This window comes from Tenrec ecaudatus, chromosome 11 (genome assembly GCF_050624435.1).
Source record: "Tenrec ecaudatus isolate mTenEca1 chromosome 11, mTenEca1.hap1, whole genome shotgun sequence".
Taxonomy (NCBI): domain Eukaryota; kingdom Metazoa; phylum Chordata; class Mammalia; order Afrosoricida; family Tenrecidae; genus Tenrec; species Tenrec ecaudatus.
The window spans coordinates 80,686,454-80,706,467 of record NC_134540.1 but is presented as its reverse complement, the minus strand read 5'-3'; the positions used below and the strand labels follow the sequence as shown (position 1 = coordinate 80,706,467).

At 48.3% G+C, this 20,014-nt stretch overlaps 1 protein-coding gene across 3 annotated transcripts in view; it reads left to right on the top strand.

Annotated features, from left to right (window-relative positions):
* UXS1 (UDP-glucuronate decarboxylase 1) overlaps positions 1-7,350 on the top strand; it is a 107,301-nt gene extending 99,951 nt beyond the window's left edge. For all 3 annotated transcript variants that reach the window (XM_075563351.1, XM_075563350.1, XM_075563352.1), the window contains 4 exons: positions 1,899-1,959; positions 3,293-3,350; positions 5,554-5,657; positions 6,480-7,350. In XM_075563351.1, the coding sequence (XP_075419466.1) occupies positions 1,899-1,959; positions 3,293-3,350; positions 5,554-5,657; positions 6,480-6,611 (355 nt within the window). In that variant the 3' untranslated portion in view covers positions 6,612-7,350. The remainder of the gene's footprint in view (positions 1-1,898; positions 1,960-3,292; positions 3,351-5,553; positions 5,658-6,479) is intronic.
* Positions 7,351-20,014: the final 12,664 nt, after the last annotated feature.

Below are 20,014 nucleotides of genomic sequence, written 5' to 3'. Positions count from 1 at the left end.
CCCACCCCGCCCCCCACAATGAATAGATTGAGAGGCTTCAATCTTTAGCCAAACTCCAGGCATTGAGTTTCCCAGCATACAGCTTATGCTGGGAGAATTAGTCAGAGTTAACTGTCTTAATCACCACAGTTTTGGGGGTGTGTGTGTGTGTGTGTTTAAATAACCCTTTATTTACATATTTTAAGAGAAACCGATTTGCTTGCTCCATATAAAAATGCACACATACATCTGAGTTTGTGGCTCCCCGACTGCACAGTGAAATATTCCCCAAATCCACGCTCACCTGGGGCAGGCACTGCTGGGTTTCTGGGGCTGCGTGGACATTTCAGCTTGACTGACGTTTTTGTGGCCCTCCTACGCCCTCATTCACATTTAAGAAAGGCATGCCGTTTTTGTTTCCTTAAAAAGTCACTTTGTCAAAATGACACTTTTCAAGAGCTTCAGGTTAAATGAGTGCTCGATACAATTTTTGATCTTAAAAGTTGCCAGCTTTTTCTTTATTTTTTTAAAAGGCTGGCCTGCCCACTCTTCTTCCCTCCCGGTGACGACAGACTGCCTACGAGTCTAGCCATCTTGAAGTTTAAATGTTCATTCCCCCTCCCACCCGCCCCCCGTGTTTCAATATTTAAAAAATGAATGCTACTGAGTGGCAGCTTTTAATGTCTGCTTGATGAACAATGCTCAGACACGTGTCACCCACCACGTGTCACCAAGGCATGTTGGTGACGTCATGATCACTGCCATCGTGATGAAGTGACTTTTTGCCAGTTTCTAGTCCAGAAGATTCCTCAGAGGCCAGCGGTCCTGTGCATCTGCTTGCCCCGCGAGCAGAGCATGCTGGGAATGTGTGCTTACGGTTCTCCCGTGGTCTCCATAACGAGGCAGAAATACTTGATCACATCTACCCCTCCCCCCTCAAGCTTCCCTCTCCCCAATTGGTTTGGTTTTGTGTGTTTTCGTGGAAACGAAAGCAGAAGCCCCCACCCGGTTACGATTTGAACGTTGACGCTAACTAACCCATAAGGACCTCTCTGGTAACAGTGATCGGAAGAGGAAGGAGACATTTGGAAACAGATTCCAGTAGGATTACCAGGACAGAAACGTAAAAGAGTCCTTTTTTTTTTTTTTAATAAAATAGAGCCAAGTTATAATAGTCTTAAGAGCAAGTGTGTGAGTCGCCGTGAGGTGTCATTTTTAGAGTAACTTTTCCTTAACAGAGCCACACTTTAAGGCTTCTGAAAATAAGAACCAACCTTTTGGTACGCGAACATTTGCTTACCTATCCTCACCTGGAGGCCCAGTCACGGTCCATCTGAAGCATTCAGATACCCCAGAGCGCTTCGTGGGAGGGGGGTCCTGGGCCGGTTAGGGGAGTAGAGAGATGCTCCAGTTTATTTCCACCAGCTTGGGAGTGGGCTGTGTTTGTGGTGTGCCAGTTTGCGGATTACAGCCTGAGTTCTTTCATCGCGGTGGGTCTTGTTTTAATCACCTGCTCTCATCTAGGCCAGATGCCTGGCTGCACATCAAACCAGAGATTTTCATCGGCCCCTCATATGGACTCCCATCTCTTTGGGTGAATGCATACTTTAGTGGGCTTTTCCCATTTGGGTTGTTAATTTCAGAAATATACAAAGATGAGAGATCAACCTGGCTCTATGGACACCCATCTCCCCGCTCCCTGAAAGCAAATCCAGCCATCAGACCATGTCATCCGTAGAGGCTTCAGCTGAACATGCGCCCCCTGAGTGCATAGGGCTGCGTGTGGCCATTGGGTTTGGGTTCTCCTCTGTTGCATCCTGGGAGAGTGGGTGACTGACCATGGGCGTTTGGCCCTCGGCCCTCACGTGTCCACAAGCAGAGCAGACGGCGCTAGAGCGGTCCTTTCCTCCTTTCTCCAGTGATCTCGTGAACGGGCTTGTGGCGCTGATGAACAGCAACGTCAGCAGCCCCGTCAACCTGGTGAGTACCTTCTCTCCGCTCACCCTCCCCGGACCCCGGCAGCCCCTGTGGCCCTTTTATACCCTCACGCGGTGAACACCAGGCTCTTCTTCGTCCGCCTCAGCACCGTCAGCACGTGCGCATCTGCTGCTTTGCTGGATGCTGGAGGGAAAGAAAGCACAGGGCTGCTACAGGAAAATAACAAAACGTCTGCAAAACCTTGGGAACACGGAGCTTCCGCCCTCCGCCTAGAGGAGCCCTGTGGTGCAGTGGGTTATGAGTTGGGCTGCTGACCACAAGGCCAGCCGTTCGAAACCACCAGCCACTCCGCGGGAGAAAGATGAGGCTGTCTACTCCCATCAAGAGTTACAGCCTTAGAAACCCGCAGGGGCAGTTGGACCCTGTCCCCCAGGGTCACTGTGATTCGGCATCAACTCGATAGCTGTGAGTCTCCTCCTAAAGGATCCACATCCAAAAAGTCCTAAGTCCATCTGTGGTAGTGGGCGGACGTTTCTTGTGAGCCTTTCACGTGACAGCCATAGAGCGGATAAGCTTCTCAGGAGCTGAGTCAAGGAGTTTTTAGCAGATGGACATCGTTCAGAAGAAAGCTTTCTGCTTAGTGACCACAGCTGTAATTCAAATGTACAGATTGCCTTCCTGACCACCGGCGTGTCACAGAGCACCTCCCTGCATGCTGGAGGGGACCTTCGAGTGGGTGGGCCCAGTCTCCTTCAGCGCTGACCACCCTCAGTGCTGATGAACTTGCATCTCCTCAGACCACTCGCCTCAAACTGTGGTCAGTTCCGATCAAGAGAATCTCCTCCCTTCTGTTGAACTAAAATCTTACTCTGTCCACCTTCCTCATTGGTCTGAGTTGTCCATCTCGCAGCCGTTGGGAACTGCGCTTCATTCCTGCGGTGACTCCCTTCCATGTACAGGGTTGGCACGCTTGCATGCAATCACATGATTAGCGCGGTGCGTTTCTTCGGAGAGCTGATTTTGCACACCCACACTTTTATGTAAAGTGCCACTGGAGTAACCGTTACACAGAGCAATCATCAGGCGGCGAGACCAGTGAATATACATGTGCCCCTTAGATATCACCGTATCAGAAAGGGGGGCTTGCCAGATGTCAAATGCAGTCTAAAAGGCCGAAGGTAAAGGCGCAGGTTGAGCGAGTACCCTCCTGAAGAAGTCGGAGCTCAGAGAGAGTCTGTAGCGCAAGGACCAGGGCGCTGGGGGGGGAGGAGGGGGGAGGGGGGGGGCCTCCGCCCACAGGCATCGTTGGGCACGGCCGTGGGTGGTGCGGCGGTTGTTCTCATCACACTGATAACCAGAAACCTTTCTTCCTTAGGGGAACCCTGAAGAACACACGATCCTAGAATTTGCTCAGTTAATTAAAAACCTTGTGGGTAAGTGGAATGCATCACTTCCTGAGTGAGGTCAGCCTGCTCGCACCCTGTCAGCTGACAGCACCTGGACTAGGAGACGTGTAATTAATATAAGCTAATTGAATCGTAGGAAAGCAGAACTTTCTATCAGGGACATTTAATTGTTTTCTGATTCTTTAATTAAGTAATAGCGAGATAATGGCACCGGGAGGGGTGGGGGGGGGGTCGGTTTTGTTCGTGGTGATAATTATAGGTCTCCAGCGAGTGACAAGGAGTGGATACACTCCTGGTGTGTGAGATGGGACTGGGTGAGCTCGTTTGAACTCCGGCCACTGCCTTGCTTGGTGTGTGAGTACAGAGCATAGAATTTCAGGGGGACGGGGCGGGGCGGCACCACCTGGCTTTCCCCAGAATGAAGCCCGAGGACTGACAGCATCACTGTGGGCAGCCGGTTAGAAAGGCAGGTCTTGGACCCACCTCAGACCTCTGGACTTAGAATCTGCCAGTTGTCCAGCTCCTCGGGTGGTCCATATGTACCACATCTAAAGGATCCATTTGTGAAATGGGAATCCAAAATACAGGAGCCCAGGTGGCAGTGTGATTACGAATCGGACTGCTAACCACCAGGTCAGCCGTTTAAAACCACTAAGTGGTTGTCACTCCATGCAAGAAAGATGAGACGCTTTGCCCCTGAAGAGTCTGCAGTCTCCGAAACCTACAGGGGCATTTCTACTTGTCCTGTAGGGTCACTCACAGAACCGACTCTGGCAGTGAGTTTCGTTTTAGGAATCCCTGGTGCAAGGTCCGTCATTCAAACCAGCTGCTCCCCAGGAGAAAGATGAGCCTGTCTGCTCCTGTAAAGATGGACAGCCTCAGAAACCCTTTGTGGGCTCTTTCTAAGTTGGCATTGATTCAGTGGCAATCGATTTGGGGTAATCAAAAATTCAAGGAGCCCTGGTGCCAGGGTTGGTTAAGGGTTGGGCTGCTAGCAATGTCAGCTGTTCGAATCTATCCCTTACTCCATGGGAGAAAGACGAAACTGTCGCTTCCTGAAAGATTTACAGCTTCGGACACAACCCAGCGAGCAGCTGGACTCGATGGCTGTGGGTGAGGAATGTGCGACACTAAATGGAACACAAGATAATCAGAATGTTTCTGCTTAGGCTACACAACAAACCTCCTCAGACCACCAAACCAAACTCACAGCCTCCGAGACGATGCCGACTCGTGGCGACCCTCTGAGACAGGGTAGAACTGCTCCTGAGAGTTTCTGAGACCGGAACTCTTTATGGGCACTGAAAGCCATGACATTCTCCCACCAAGCGAATGGTGGTTTTGAACTGCGGACCTTGTGGTTAGCAGCCCAACACGTAGCCTCCACCACTGGGACCCGTCTTTGAACCACTGACTTAAAATCATTGCATTTGCTCGAGACGTCAACTCTCTGCAGGTCTTACTGTCGGTCACTGGTGATGACTTCATTCGGCTGGCTGGCCATCCAGGGTCTGAGCTCAGCTAGGATATGGGACAAGCAAACTTGTCCCTCAGTGTCCACGTGGTCTTTCCAGCAGGGGAGCGGGACATATGACCCTTTGACTCAAATCTCGCACGGGCACTGAAGCCTAAGTGCCTGGGGTGTACACAATGGAGGCCCAGGACTGACCCTGGGGTGGTTCCCCCCAACACACATTCTGCTGGTTAACCCAGTTACAGGTCAGCCCAGACTCCGGGAGGGCACTTCACAAGAGCAGCCCCACCGGAGGTGCGGATACTGGGGGCTATCGGTGTGACTGCTGCACATAGCCATTTTCCTTTCCTTTGGGATTGGACCCGGCTGGCTCTCCTGTATCGGTTAGCTGACTGTAGTTGCCCCTCTCACCAAGGCCACGGTGCCGGGCAGGTCTTCTCATTTTACAACCAGGTAAACTCAGACTTCTAGAAGCAGAAGGAGCAACCCTTTTGCCAAACTCTCAGGGGGTACATGTAAGCTTAGGTTCCTGCTCGTCAGTGAGACTCAGCACTGTCATGACCAATGCCCTTCTCTGGTGAGTGACCCCGTGGGCGGTTAAGTGGCCTCCTGAGAGGTGGTGCACATGTGACATCTACACCCTCTCTCACTCCCGGACAACAATTTCCATTTTCCTAGGAGGTGGGGAAATTTTAAATCCCAAATGGCATGTGCTGTCGCTTAACATTTTTGTTTTTGTTGTATTAATCAACTCAGGTAGTGGGAGCGAAATCCAGTTTCTCTCCGAAGCCCAGGATGACCCCCAGAAAAGAAAGCCAGACATCAAGAAAGCGAAGCTGATGCTGGGATGGGAGCCCGTGGTACGTGCGGCTCTGTGAAATCATGTCGTGGCCCCTTGTGGGGTAACCACTGTGAAGGGACTTGGGCCCAGGCATCCGAGTTTCAGTGTATCATTTGCCACTTGTTCTCATTTCTTTGGGGAGGTGGCTCCGGCCCACAGAGGGCCCTGTCTTCATGCAGCGACCCCCCGCATGGCATGGCTCACTGCATCTGTTGGACCTGTCTGTCTGCCGTTAACCCAGCAAGACTTCGGCTAGGCGAGGTGGAGTGATTGGGGCAAGTTCCTCAGAGCCACTGATAACTGTGCTTTGAGTCATGCAATTGGCACGCCATCTTAAACGTGAGGGAGGGGCTGACAGAAATGTGACCTGTTCTTCATGCCCTCCTGTGGCTGTTGAATCGAACGCGGTGCCAGCGGCCTGTAAGACACTGAGATGTGACTGCTGAGCCCTCTGCTCCTCAGCCAGGATTGGTCCTGCCCTCTTGACCGGCTTCCTGCTTCATCCCCATCCTGCCCCCTCCCTCCTCCAGCCTGTGAATGAAGTTCTTCAGGTAGCCTGGCTTCCCCGCTGTGTCTGCTTGCTTCTCCGCCAAACTTGCCCCATAGCTCTCTAAAGGGACTGCTTTAGAGCCCGCCCTGCACTGAGAGGCCTCTTGCCAGAGCAGCGAAAGCCCTGTTCCCAGTGGGGTGAGGGTTAACAACACCTATAGTTTAGGGACACGTTGAATCTGTAACCATTTCCTTTTGCCATGATGTTCCGGAGATAATCTGCCAGCTCCTTTCGAGAAGACTTTAGGTTATTGTGACCCGATCTCTCACTCTTGCTTTCCTCGTTAAACAGGTGCCCCTGGAAGAAGGCCTAAATAAAGCCATCCACTACTTCCGCAAAGAACTCGAGTACCAGGCAAATAACCAGTACATCCCCAAACCCAAGCCGGCCAGAATCAAAAAAGGACGGCCACACCATGACTGAGGGCGCCTCACTTCCGCGGGCAGGAGCCTTCTGTTTCACACTTGATGGGATGTGTTTTTGTTTCTTTTCCTTTTTACTATTTTTATTTTTCGAAGAAAAACTGAAAACAGGTGTCATGAAGAACAAAACTGGAATTTCATTCTGAAGCTTGCTTTAACGAAATGGATGTGCCTAAAACCTCCCCTCAAAGAAAAAACAAAACAAAAACAAACTGCAGATTTTGCCTTGCACTTTTTAAATCTCTTTTTACGTGTAAAATAGGGTAGATGCATCTTTGCATATTTTCACGTTTTTTATCTTGCCGTGAGAGCATATGTTGTGACTGTCGCTGACAGTTTTATTTACTAGTTTCTTTGTGAAGCTGAAAAGGAACATTAAGTGGGGTGAAAATGCCAATTTTATTTATAAACGTGGGTACTTAAAAGGAGACGCTATACTATGCATAAAGGAAAGAGAAGACTTAGCGGGGTTGCCAGGTGGGTGGTGCTCTGACGTTTACCGTTCAGGCCGATAAAAGAATCCTGTTTGAGAGCTTTATGTTTCTTTCGATCCAGACCTTGTCCGGGGTCTAGTCTTCGGTCGCACACTTGACTTTTCAGATACTTCTGTTTGGTTGTCATGGTTACGGACGTCGGAATCACTACTGTGTCGTGCTGCGAGTTCTGGGAGAAAACAAGGTTAACCTATTCCCGGTTAACAGTGGGTGAATATGCTATTTTAATAAAATATGGAAACTTAACCAGTTACGGACTGTTGGTTGAAAGATCGGTTTTCTGCTTTGCTGGGGGCATTGGATTGCGGAGGGGGGGCGAAATCCTGGAGACTTTAGTTGGCAAAAAATTTTCTGAAAGCAAGTTCATATAATAATATAATTTGATGTGTGGCCGTTTAACATGCTTACAAGTTACATGGCGCGGACCTGTACATAAGGTACTCATTGTGGCACGGAAACCTTTTCCGATCTAAGATCCTCGGGCTTGGAAACGGGTTGGTTTCTTCCCTAGCAGTGTAGAGTGGCCGGAGAAAGAGAAGTACGGTGTGACTTACATAGAACAATTTGTGAACCAGACTCTTAAGTGACACTTCAGAGCTTGCATTTTAAATGAGAGTTACGTGGGTGTTCATTTAGCTGTTTGCCTTTCCCCGGTACATGGGAGGGTGGCACACTAGTGCAGGCGGCACGTGGTCCACGTAGCCTGGCTCGGTGTGAAGTAGATGAAAACGTTGAGAGAAAGGCGATGGGAAGGTAGGAGGTGCCCGTTGTTCTGTCTGTATGTTGGAGGTGTTTCGAAGTGGAAGACCCAGTGAGGACTATGTTCCAGGATGGTAATCAATGATTGGTTACCTTTTGCAATATAAATGAGATTGGCCCAGAACATTACCTTAGGGTTGTTAGTGAATGTGACATGTTTTCAAATCGGGATCTCTAGAAGTTGGGCCAAAGAGGCCTCTCCCTCCCCACCCCCCGAGGTTGCCACCTAATTTTTTTTCTATTGCTTTGGCCTAAGCCACAAATGGCAAACTGTTTGCTGAGGTGGAGACGAAGCATCATGGACAAACCCAAGGGTTCGTTTCTGAACTACTGATAGAGACCCTTTATCTGTGAGGACCGTGGACTGCCAGAACAGTCAACACACCTGCCTTGGGAGAAGTACCACCAGAATCCCCCTTAGAGGCAAGCACGGCCAATACTTTGTCTCACATCCTTAGGACACGTTATCAGGAGAGACCAGAGCCAGGAGCAGGACATCATGCTTGGGAAAGCAGAGGGGCAGTCCAGAAGAGGAAGACTCTTGGCGAGATGGATTGCCATCGTGGCTGCCATGGTGGGCCTGAACACAGATGACGGTGGCTGGCGCAGGCCCGGCGGGGTTTCCGTCTGTTGTACAAGGCGTCACTGTGAGTTGGAACGGACTGGATGACACCTAACAACAAAGGAGACCCCAACACTGAAGCAGGGACATAAGCATTCGGAGCTGGGGGCTTTGCCCCATGCAGTTTGAGAATATCTAGCCACTCCACACCTCTCACGTCAATTCCTAGCTGAGGCAATGCTGGTTCCATGCAAGTGTTCTTGCTTTCCATGAGGGAAACGAGTTCAATTCCCAGTCAGTGCCCTCGTGTGCATAGCTACCGCCCATCTGCTGGCGGAGGCTTGCAGGTTGCTGTGCTGTTGAACAGATTTCAGCTGAGCTTCCACACTAAGTCGGGTTGGAAGAAAGGCCTGGTGCTCGGTCTACTTGCTAGAGTAGATTGAGAACCATCAGAATCACATTGGTCCACTCTTCACCAGAGTTCGGCATGGCACAGGATGGGGCAGTGTCTTACTGTGTCGTATAGTAGTCACCGTGAGTCCAGACAACTCTGGCAACAAGCAGCAACAGGGACTTCCTAATGATCAGATTTTACCGTGGGCTTCATTGCTTTGACTTCCATGGCTTTTATAAAATATTTGCCTGTTGAGTGGTGAACAAGAGAAGGGGGCTAGTTCATGCTACATAAAGGAGGGATGCATCCAGGGAAATGGTGAACTTTAAACACATTGAAGCCCAGGACTAGAGGCAAATGATATTGAGCGGGTCTGACAAGGAGCCCTGGTGGCATAGTGGTTATATGTTGGGCTGCAATCCAAAAGATCAGCAGTTTGAAACCACCAGCCACACCTCGGGAGAATGCTGGTCTTGCTATTCCCATAAAGAGTTAGCGTCTCAAACTCACCGGGTGGTTCTACCCTGTCCTATAGGGTTGCTATGAGTTGGCATCGACTTGATGGCAGTGACTTTGGTTGGTTGGAGTTTGGCAGAGGAACCGGGGGTGGGGGTGGGTAGATGATGGCCGTCTGCACTGAAGGACTGGTTCACAGTTGCAGGGATAAGACCTACTCTCGTGTCAGTTACAGTCACAGTGATAGCATGCAAGGCATCCATTACAGAGCCGAGTCTGAATGTGCATGCGGAGCCCTGCCCACTGACCCCAAGGAGCAGCCTGTGGCATTGTGGCTGCCTCTTGTGCCCTGGCAGTGTCTTTGATCTGGGCCCTGGCACAGAATGAGCTGTCATTTCTGGTTCATGGATTTTAAGCTATGCATTAGCTTGACCTCTGTTCTCAACCCAGAAATTACATGGGGTGAAATGCTGCCTGGACCACCAATGTGAGTTTCAATTCGATCTCCGAAGAGAGACTGGAAAATCAGGAAGATCCTCAGCTTCTTCCTGGGGAAGAAGCAGTGTCAGTGTTACATGTTTCGACTAGCGTGTGTGCAAGTGGTGTCTGGACTTGGCCTACATTGCCTCTGTGGGATCGTTACCCTTGAAAGTAACCACCACGCTCAAGGGCAGTGACGGCTGTGCCTTGAAAGTTAGCCGCCGTGCCTCGCCCCTCTCTGGCATACAAGGATCTTCTCTCTTGGAAATCGAGTGTCCGATTTGAAACTCCGCCATGTTGGGGAACAAGGGTTACTTTTCTCTCAGGCTGTGTTACCTGGAAAAACCGAGCCTTAACATTTTTTTTAAAAGGTTGCTGTGTTGATATATTATTTAGTTTTATGTGCCTGTACTTGATTTACATTTTATGTAAAGTAAACCAAATGCCAGGTAATAGACCCAGGATGTAGGACTTAACCCTTAAACCAAGTAATGTGAAGTCTGTTTTAAGGAAACGAAAGAACAAGAGTAAGATTGTGCACATGGTTACTTGACTACTGACTGGAAGGGGGGCTCTTGGAACCCACAAGGAGACCGGCCTAGGGATCTACTTCCCGGAGGTCACCGCCTTGAGAACCCTGTGAGGCTGCCCTCCACTACAAGCATGGGGGTGCCGGGCAATGGACAGTCACAGCGCAGTACAGCTAGTAACCTGGACATGACCCAAAGCCAACGAGGCTTCAGAAAGGTGGCACAGAGATCCGTTTAGGGACCGTGGAGCCCAAGGAATAACGTGGGCTTTCATGTTCTTCCTCCTGCATTCCAGACTGGCTGTTTGAGAAGCCAACAGTCAGCAAACACCGATGGGTGAAACAAAAAACCATCAAGTCCATTCAGACCCAAACAGCCTAACAGAACTTTCTGTTCTTTCAAGTCTGAGTACCAGGAGAGAGAGCTTAACAAGACGAAATTCTTAAACAGCTCTCTAGTCAAGCCAGATACCACAGAAAAATGTGCCAGGCAGTTGACCCAAGCCACCTACTGGGGTGGCCCAAGCAGGCCCAGAGGAGCTTTGATCTCTGCGGGGTGGTAACCTCGCCTTCCTGGTGCTGGTAGAGACCAGGAGAGCAGCCTTGACTTTCATCTGTGTGCACTAGCAATGAGGCCCCTTCAACCTCCCTGCCAGGGTGGTATAAGAGAAGGCCCGTTGGAAACTTTCAACTTGGTTTTCACTGCTCAGTGTTAACAAGGTCAACCCCCTGGAGGCCACAGGGGACATTAATGAAATAGTATTCCTACTACTACCAGTCAGAGTGTTTTAACAGTCAAGGTCCAACAGGGATCCTGGACTTTTATCCCAACCTTGGTAGTGCTCTGGATTGGCTGCTAACATAAAGGTCAGCAGTTCAAACCCACCAGCCATTCCCCAGGAGAAAGAAAAGGGTGTCAGTTCGTGTGAAGATTGAGTCTCAGAAACCTGGTATGTGGGGTCACTTTGAGCTGGAATGGACTTGATGGCAGTGGGTTTAGAATGAGGCAGGCTCCACCCCCACCTCCCTCGCAAACTACAGTGGTTTTAGAGGAAGCCTGCTAACACAGAATTTAAGGGTGATCACCCAAAATGATCAGGACTTGCTGAAAATTCACTCACATTCCAAGAATCAAGACTCAAAATGCGAGAAGTCAGTCAACAGATGCCAGCACCAAGGTGACACAATTATCTGAGAAGGATTTTTAAGAGCCATCACAAAAATGCTCCAGTTGGCAATTTACAAATACCCTGGAAACAGGAAAACCAAAATCTTCTTTAAAAAAATAAAAGTGAATTAAATGGAAATAAATCTGTGGATGCATTAAACAGCAGAATGAAGAGGACAAAGAATGATACAGACAGCTTGAAGATAGTGAGCAATGCAAATTGGCCAATATGTGAACAGAACCTCAGAGAGATGGAGGGGGGGGGGGGGCTGTAACGGCAAAATCCAGCAACAAAAATCTGGCTCATTGCAGTAGGTTTTCCTGCTTCTTTAAATTTCCTTAAACTGTGTTAGTAGTTAGTGCAAAATTTATATGGTTTCTGTGCATGTCGAGAAAGTTAAAAGTCTCTCCAGGAGTGAAATAGTTAAGCTTTCAGCTGCTGACCTGAACTGTGTGGTTGGAACCCCTCAGCTCCTCTAGGGAGAAGCAAAAAAATGTAGCAATCTGCTTCCATCAAGATCACAGCCAAGAAAACCCTACGGGACAGTTCTGCTCTGTCTCACGGGGTTGCTCTCAGTTAAAAATCAACTCTACAGAACCAGTCAGACACAGAGGAAATAAATAAGATGATTATTAAATGACAACCTGCAGAGGAGGTTTCTACACTTTGCTTGAACTGGTAAAACTTTACACTGATAGATCGTGATACGTTATTTGATGTCTAGACCACTGAAAGGCTATATGCCAAGAGTCATGCAGAGACTGTCTAAAATGCAATAAAACAGTGATGCCCACAGGAAGGCAGGAGAAAGAAACCGAATGGAGAAGGGAAAGCAAACCTAAACTGTCAGACTTAAACAATAATGTATCAATTATTACATGAAAAGCATCTAATTTTAATCAAATACAGACATTGACAGAGTTTTAAGCAGAGACATGGCCTAAGTATTTGCTGCCTATAAGAAAGTCACTTTGTAGATTACAGTATTAAAAAGCTTCCATCAGTCTGGTCAATGCTGACTAATCGCAGCCTCCTGTGGGTTTCTGAGACTGACTATGGGAATAGAAAACCCAGGCTTTTTCCCGGGGAGTTGCTGGTGCTTTTGCAGTCCAATTCATAACCACTACACCACCATTGCATTACCACACGTGTAGGTGGAGTTTAAAATGACAGATAACACGATGTATAAAATAAGGCGGGCACTGGACTGGCTATATTAATAGAAAAATTTCAAAACAATTTTTAAAAGCTTAGTAGATACAGAGAAAACATTAATTCACGAAGAATCAACTTACCACGAAAGCATACCATTCTTAAATGTGTATGCCCCAAACAACAGAACTGCAAAAAAACAAACAAATTGAGTCTTCCTACAGAGACCTAGATATAGCTACAATTATAATTGGACGCTTAAGCAGTACTAGTCAGTCCAATATAGAAAAGTCCAACCACTCCATCCACCAACAGGATCTAATTGGCGTTTATAGCACTCTACCCAGCAATAGCAAATAACACATTTCAAATGCCCATGTGATAAGCCAACATAGATCATAGATCCTATCCTCAGCCATAAGACAAAATGCATTTAAAAGAATTGGAATCACAGTGTGTGTTCTCTGACCATAGGGGGGGTCAAATAGAAACTGATAGCAGAACAAATGTATTTGGAAAGTGAATACACAGGATCCCCGGGGGTTGAGTGGTTAAAAACTTGGTTGCTAATTGCAAGGTTGATGGTTTAAACCCACCAGCTGCTCTGCAGGAGGAAGCTGTGTGCCTATTCTTCAGTAATGATTTAGGACTTTGAGGAGCCCCTATGTGTGGTGTTCCACAGGGTCCTTGATGGCATGGGGTGTGGGGTATCTGCAAGGGAGCTTCAAAGAGTGTGGAAACGTGGAATTAAAAGACCATTGATGGGACTTTTCCACAAACTTTCTGAAGCCCCTGGTGTCTATATAAGTAAATGGAAATGCAATTCAAATTTTGAGACATAAGTTTGCATTGAGGAAAAATGGAAAGATTACTAAATGCTTATGTCAAAAAGGAACAATCTCAAATCAGTCATCTAAGATCCCACCTGAAGAAACTCAAAAAGAAGCAGAAGGAGGGAAATCACGGTAAGAGGGAGCTCAGGGACATTACAAACAATACAAACCGCTGACTCTGCAAAGAAATTCATACGCTTCGCAAGACGAACAGAAAACGCGCCCAAGTTCCTCGTATCAGGAAGGAAGCAGATTACCACTTGCACACGTGAAAAGGATAATGGGATGTCAGGAGCAACATCCACGCGTATGTTTGACAACTTCAAAAGAAGCCAATTCCTTGAAAACTATAAACTGAGTCACCAAATATGAAAGATACTTAGAATAACTTATTAAAAGATATTGAATTTGTAGTTAGAGCTGCCTGAAAGAGAAATCTCTAGGTGCACAAAGTGTTACTGGAGAAGTCACCAAACATTTATAAATATTTAAATCCAACTCAATACAACCTCTTAACAGAAAACACAAGAGGAAGGAACTCTACCCAAATTTATTCTCCAGTCTTACCTTGAAACGCGTACCGGACAAGCATCGTACAAAAACAAGACAGTCACAAACCACGCTCGCATTAGTAGAGTTCACTGTTTCCCAAAGTGGGTGATGCCACGCCCTAGAGGATGCTGGGAATTACCCAAAAGCAAAAACCAAACTCACTGCCAGCCAGTCTGTGCCAACTTAGCGGCCCTATAGGACAGGGTAGCTCTGCCCCTTCACGTTCCAGAGACTAACTCTACAGGGGTAACAAACCCCATCTCTCCTCCTCAGAGCTGGAGATTTCAAACTGCCAACTTCCAGGTTTGCAGCCCAGCCCATAGCACTGCCCAGCAGACCTGGAAACGACCATGGAGCCTGCCGCAGCAGTAGCTACACTTCATCATGGGTGGTAGGATATAGCAAGAGCACTTTGGGTTTTTCTCCTGGAAGTGTGAGCCATGTAAGTGAGAGCCTGTGATACCGATGCAAACATGCTTAATAAGATATTACAAATTGGATCCAGCAAGATGTTAGTATGACCAAGTGGAGTTTATTTCAAGGATGCAGGTGTGGGTCCTTAAATGAGGATCAGCCCATGTCGTCCACTATAAACTATGTTTCTATCAAAATGGGGGAAAAGCTGAACCCTGCTGATGTAGTCCGTCGTGTCACACACTGTCCTCTGTGTTCTAGGCAAACTTTGTGAAAACTTTAGATTATTTTTCAATAGTCTTCCATGGCAAAGGATTAAGCAGGATTCAATAATGACTGAACTCGGAGTTAGTTTAGTTACACAGGAATGAAATGACGCCTGGACATTTGCAAAGAGAAAGTGTGGGGAAAGGTGATAACCAGATCTTGCTACTTGGGAAGGTGACCGGCTGCTGTGACAAAGACGGGAAGGAGGAGGCTGGCGTTTCTTGGTCACGTTCCAGGACCGCTGGCCAAAGGGAAAGGGTCACGGAGGGACAATTAATCACATGTTTTACTCCTAGCATCATCAAACGGTCGGGGTCAGGGGTGGAATCTGCTGTCAGCGCAATTAGGACCTGCTCAGCATCTTCCTGTCAGCATTTGGCTTCTTCAATAATGAATGCTTACCTCGTCCCGCTTCACATTGTCCTGTCTTCCCCCATCCCAAAAATTTGATTCTCAGCCTGAAAAAGAAAAAAGGAACAGGAAGTGAGGGGGAGGGGGGCTCAATTAAAAAAAATAGTGGGGTAGGGGAACCCCCATACACACAGTTTAAAACGAAGTCGCATCCCTGTGTTTGTCGTGGCTTTTCCATTGGCCTCTCACAAAGGCTTGCTGCCGTAGTTCCGTGTTGGGCTGCTAAGTGCAAGGTCAGCGGTTGGGAACCTCCAGAGGCTCCAGTGGGAGAAAGATTGGCCTTTCGGCTCGCTTAATGAGTTTCAGAAACCCACGTGGTCCTCTCTACTCTGTTCTGTAGGGTTGCTATGGGTCGACATCAACTCCCTGACAGTGAGTTTGAACTTGAGTTCTCACCCAGGCTGAGCCTCGGCTTCACGTCAACGCGGATGACAGTCACTGTTATCTCCGTGCTCTCGGACCATCTTCCTTTAGCCATGTTATTTACTTACAAGAATGGGGGCAGCTTCCCAATGGGAAAAGAGTCCTACATCCCCACCTGTGTTTCTCTGAGGTTTGGTTTTCCTCTGCTACTTACAACTTGACACGGGGAGCAGGGACCGTGAGCCGCGACTGCAGCACCATTGACGAGGTGAAAGCAATTCCTTGCACTTCCTGGAGCCTTGGTTTCCTTTTCTGTACCTTGGAGTTTGGTGAATCCCTTTGACTTTCATGTGCCCTGTTTGATTTAATTCCTACCGATAGCTGCTGCTAGTTAGTTCTATGAAGGCATTTCAGTGACGGCTTCCGAGGTTTCCCTTTGGGTCAGAAATGACTCCAGGCCAGTGAATGTGGAGTTCGGGAGGGTGGCTGGCAGAAGTAAGCCAGTGTTCCTGTGAAAAACGCCTGTTTGTATCCATGCAAGCTTCCAGAAGCTGTAGCCTCCAAAGCCAGAAGTTTCTACAGTCTTGACACACACCCATCCTGCCAGGAGCACTTTGTGAAACAGCATATTCCACTGTTAGAATTTTGAGCTGAAGTTGGCTTCGCTGAGCAGCCACTCATAGGTCCTGGTTGTGCCCTTGGGATCTCTGCAGGAACAAGGGCAAGTCTTAGCCTCCTCCACTGCTCTCAGCTGGTTACAAAGTAGCAGCCAGAGAGCCCTCCTGGGAGTCTGCTCTTCTAAGCTCCACCTCCCAAGCGCCTTCCTTGCTATTGCGTTCGCCTGTGGGCTGGTCCGTGGCCAGGCCCTCCTCCCCAAGAAATCCTCTCTGGGAGCCTAATCTTAAAAGGATCAACGTGGGAGGAGGGAGAGGGCTAGCAAATGTGTGAGCACACAGCCTTCTCCCGTTTCTAGTCTTCAGTCCTTAGTATCTTTTTCTTCTGGGATTTCCCACCTCTACTGAAGACACAGCGTTACATGGAAATGGCTGATTCCCAAAATCCATGGGGGAAACTAGCTTATTTCAAAAGTGACCCTCTGAGAAGATCAGCTGATAGGATTAGAAAAGCACTTGGGAAAAGTCTGAGCACACTCAAGGAGCCTTGGTGGCATGGTGTTTGCACATTGGGCTGCAATCCGCAAGTTCTGCAGTTCAAAACCACCAGCTGCTTCTCAGGAGGAAGACAAGGCTTTCTATTCCCCATAAACAGTTATTGTCTTATGCCCTGTCCTTGAAGGGTCGCTATGAGTTGGCATAGACTCAATGGCAGTAAGTTTGGTTTGGACCAAGCTTCAGTTTCTCCCTTGTCCCACCCACTCATTCTAACACATGGTGACACTACTGCTCAGAAGGAAGCTAGCTGCCCACGTGTTGGTCTGGGGGTGAGGGATAGGGGAGATCTGCCCTGTCATTTCCAAGCTGAGCATCGGCAGGCTTAGGAAACCAACTGTGGGCCCAAGAGATAGACAAGGGGGCTTCAAAGTTTGTGGGATATGGAATTTAAAGATAATGGCATTTGCCCACAAACTTTTCGACGACACCTCCTCATCCACTGGGAGAAGAAATGGGGACCCTGCCACGGTGGACCATGAACAAGCCTGGCAGGCATGGGCAGTCCTTGCCTTCAGGAGGCAGGAGAGGATGTGGGAAAGACTCCCAAGACTGAGTTAGTTGTAGGTCTCATTCTGTTGTGAATTCCGTTTGTAGAGGAAAAAGGCGTGGGCCAGTGAATTCCTTCCATTTTCCTTGTGTAAAAACGGGCCTAGCACCATCTTTCCCACCTTGAGTCAGGACCCATGGGTCCTTCAGCACAGGCCCCATTGGAGATGCTGAAGAGTCTTAAATCAGCAAAAACAGTTGCCCACTTTGTCCTGGACTTCGCTGTCCAGCAGAGAGAAAGATCTGTCAAGGAAGTAAAAACACTGCCATCAAGCTGATGCCAACTGACAGCAACCCGAGAGGACAGAGCAGAGCTGCCCCTGCGGGGTTCCAAGGGAAACTGCATGTCCTCATCTTTCTCTGACGGAGGAGCCAGGGTTTCGAACTGTGAACTTCGTGCTCTGCCATCTAAGGTGTCACCCCCTCTGCCACCCAGTGCTGCTAGCTGAAAGACGGGTGGTTCAAACTGAACAACGGCCACTCATTCTGCGGGACAAAGATGTGACAGTCTGTTTCCAGAAAGTGTCCAAAACCCAGCCCATTGCTACCATGTCTGCTCCATCTCAGTGACTGTATAGGAAAGAGAGCGTGGGAAGGCCCCCTTTGCGTTTTTGCATCTAAATCTTAGTGGGAGCAGTCACCCTCACCATTCTCCCCTGGAACACTGGGTGGGTTTGAACCACTAACCTTGAGGTTAGCCATTCACTAGGGCACCTTCCATAATTTTTATAGCCCTGGAAAGCCTGTAGAGTAGTTCTACTCCATTAGAGGGTGACTTTGTGTTAGAATTGACTCTGTGGCAACAGGCGTGGATTCTCGATTGGTTTTCTTTGAGTGTGTCAGCACTGGGAAGGAAATTGTAGTTGGGTACTGACATCACTGGTCACTGGAGGGATTCTGCATGTTAGCTAAGCGGGGAGTGGCCTGGGATTTTGACGGAGGAGTTAGTTGCCAGGCTAGAGTGGCCGAATCGCAGAATAAGAGTCAGCATAAAAGGTTGAAGCACTGGGCAGGGGTCAGATCTCCCCAAATACTCTCAAATACTTCATCTTTATCTTAAGAATAACCAGAAGCTTTCATGACAAGGATTGGCCTGGAAAAGCCTTTTTGTACCGTGTTTTATTAACTTGGAGGGGCTCTAGTAGTGCAGTGGATTATGAGTGGGGCTGCTAACCACAAGGTCACCAGTTTGAACCCACCAGCCACTCAGGGAGAAAGATGCAGCTTTCTCTTCTCAAAGATTTACAGCCTCGAAACCCCAAGGTGCATGCTGTACTCTGTCCTACCAGGTCGCTATGATTCAGAATTGACTTGAAGACAGTGAGTGGTTTTGTTTTGTTAATGAACTTGATTAGAAAAAAATACATATTTATGTTTACTAACCTGTAACTCAAATCCCATTTTTCTTCAGTTATACAAGTAGGCAGCCATGATCGTATTAGCTCTTCACTGGGCTTTGTCGCCCTTAAATGTCATATATTTCTTCACATTGTAGTTGCTGCTGATGTTTCAATATCATTTCTTCTGACTGCTTTGATTAAGTAGTGGGGCCACAACACAAAGCAGGGCCCTGGACAAGATGGATCGGCCCAGTGGCTGCAGCTGTGAGGACAGCGCAGGACCGGGCAGTGCTTCGATCTGTTGTGCATCGGGTGGCTATGAGTCGGGGTTAACTCGACGGCACCTAACAACTTTGAAATGAGCCCTACGCGAAGGTGTAGGTCTGCTGCAACGTCCTGTTACTTTTCACATGAGAAAGCACATGTGTCGCTGCCGTGGGACCGGGAGAGCTGGTCCTTGTTGGGACTGCCAGGATATTACAGGCCCTGGGAGCTTTCTGCCTTTGGCGGTGCATGGAGAGCATCCCCTGCCCTTGTTTAGTGGGAAATAGTACAAGGTTCCTTCTTTTTCCATAGGTTCCAGCTTTTCCAGGTTTTACCCTCTAGGATGACGCTGCCTTTTCAAATGTTGACTTTTTACATCGAATCAGTTCCCTTGCCCTGTGTTTCGTATGTTTAAAAGCATTCTATCACTTTAAAAAATGCTTTTTAGTGTGAGAAGCTTATTCTTTGAAGGCTATCTTTTTCCTTGGGGAAGGGGGTGGTCAGAAGGAAAAAAAAGCAGCATGTTTTAAGTGAACATTTACAAATCAGTCCTCCATTCAGATATTGTTTTGTGACATTAACTGTATTCTCTATGTGACAACACCCCTCCCACTTTGTCTCTGAGTCCCCGCTCCCCCACCCCTCCCACTTTGTCTATGAGTCTCTGCTCCCCCTCCCCTCCCGCTCCCCTTACATTCAGCGGGCGGTTGTTCTGAGGAGCACACTCCACGGGGACGTTCACAGGCCCTCTATAAGCCTCTGGTTTGGCTGAGAAGTGATGTCCGGGAGTTGGTTCAGGTTCAGGTGTGAAGGGTGTCAGAGGGCCACAGTGTCGAGGTTTACACCACTCACCAGGTCTAGGCTTTTGTCATGATTTTGAATCTTGTTCTGTGAAATAGACAGGACTTCCTATAGTCACAGCCAGAGCAGGTGGTAGTGGTAGCCGGGCACCATCTACTTCTGGTCTCGAGGTAGAACTGCCCTGTGCCAAACCCACAGGTGCTCCCGGATGTTCCCCCCCACCATGCCCACTTGCATGGGCGTCAGAAACATGAACGTGGTGAAACCCGGGGGCAGCTTAATTTTCACCCCAATGAATTTACAGAGACTTTTTTTAACGCCTTTATTCCATTTTTTAAAATGAAATGGAACGTTAGGCGCCTGCACAAAATAGGAGCAGGATTTTTTTTCATGCTGTGCTTAGTTCTTCATCACAGAAGATTCTAGAAAAGATCAGCTGAAACAAA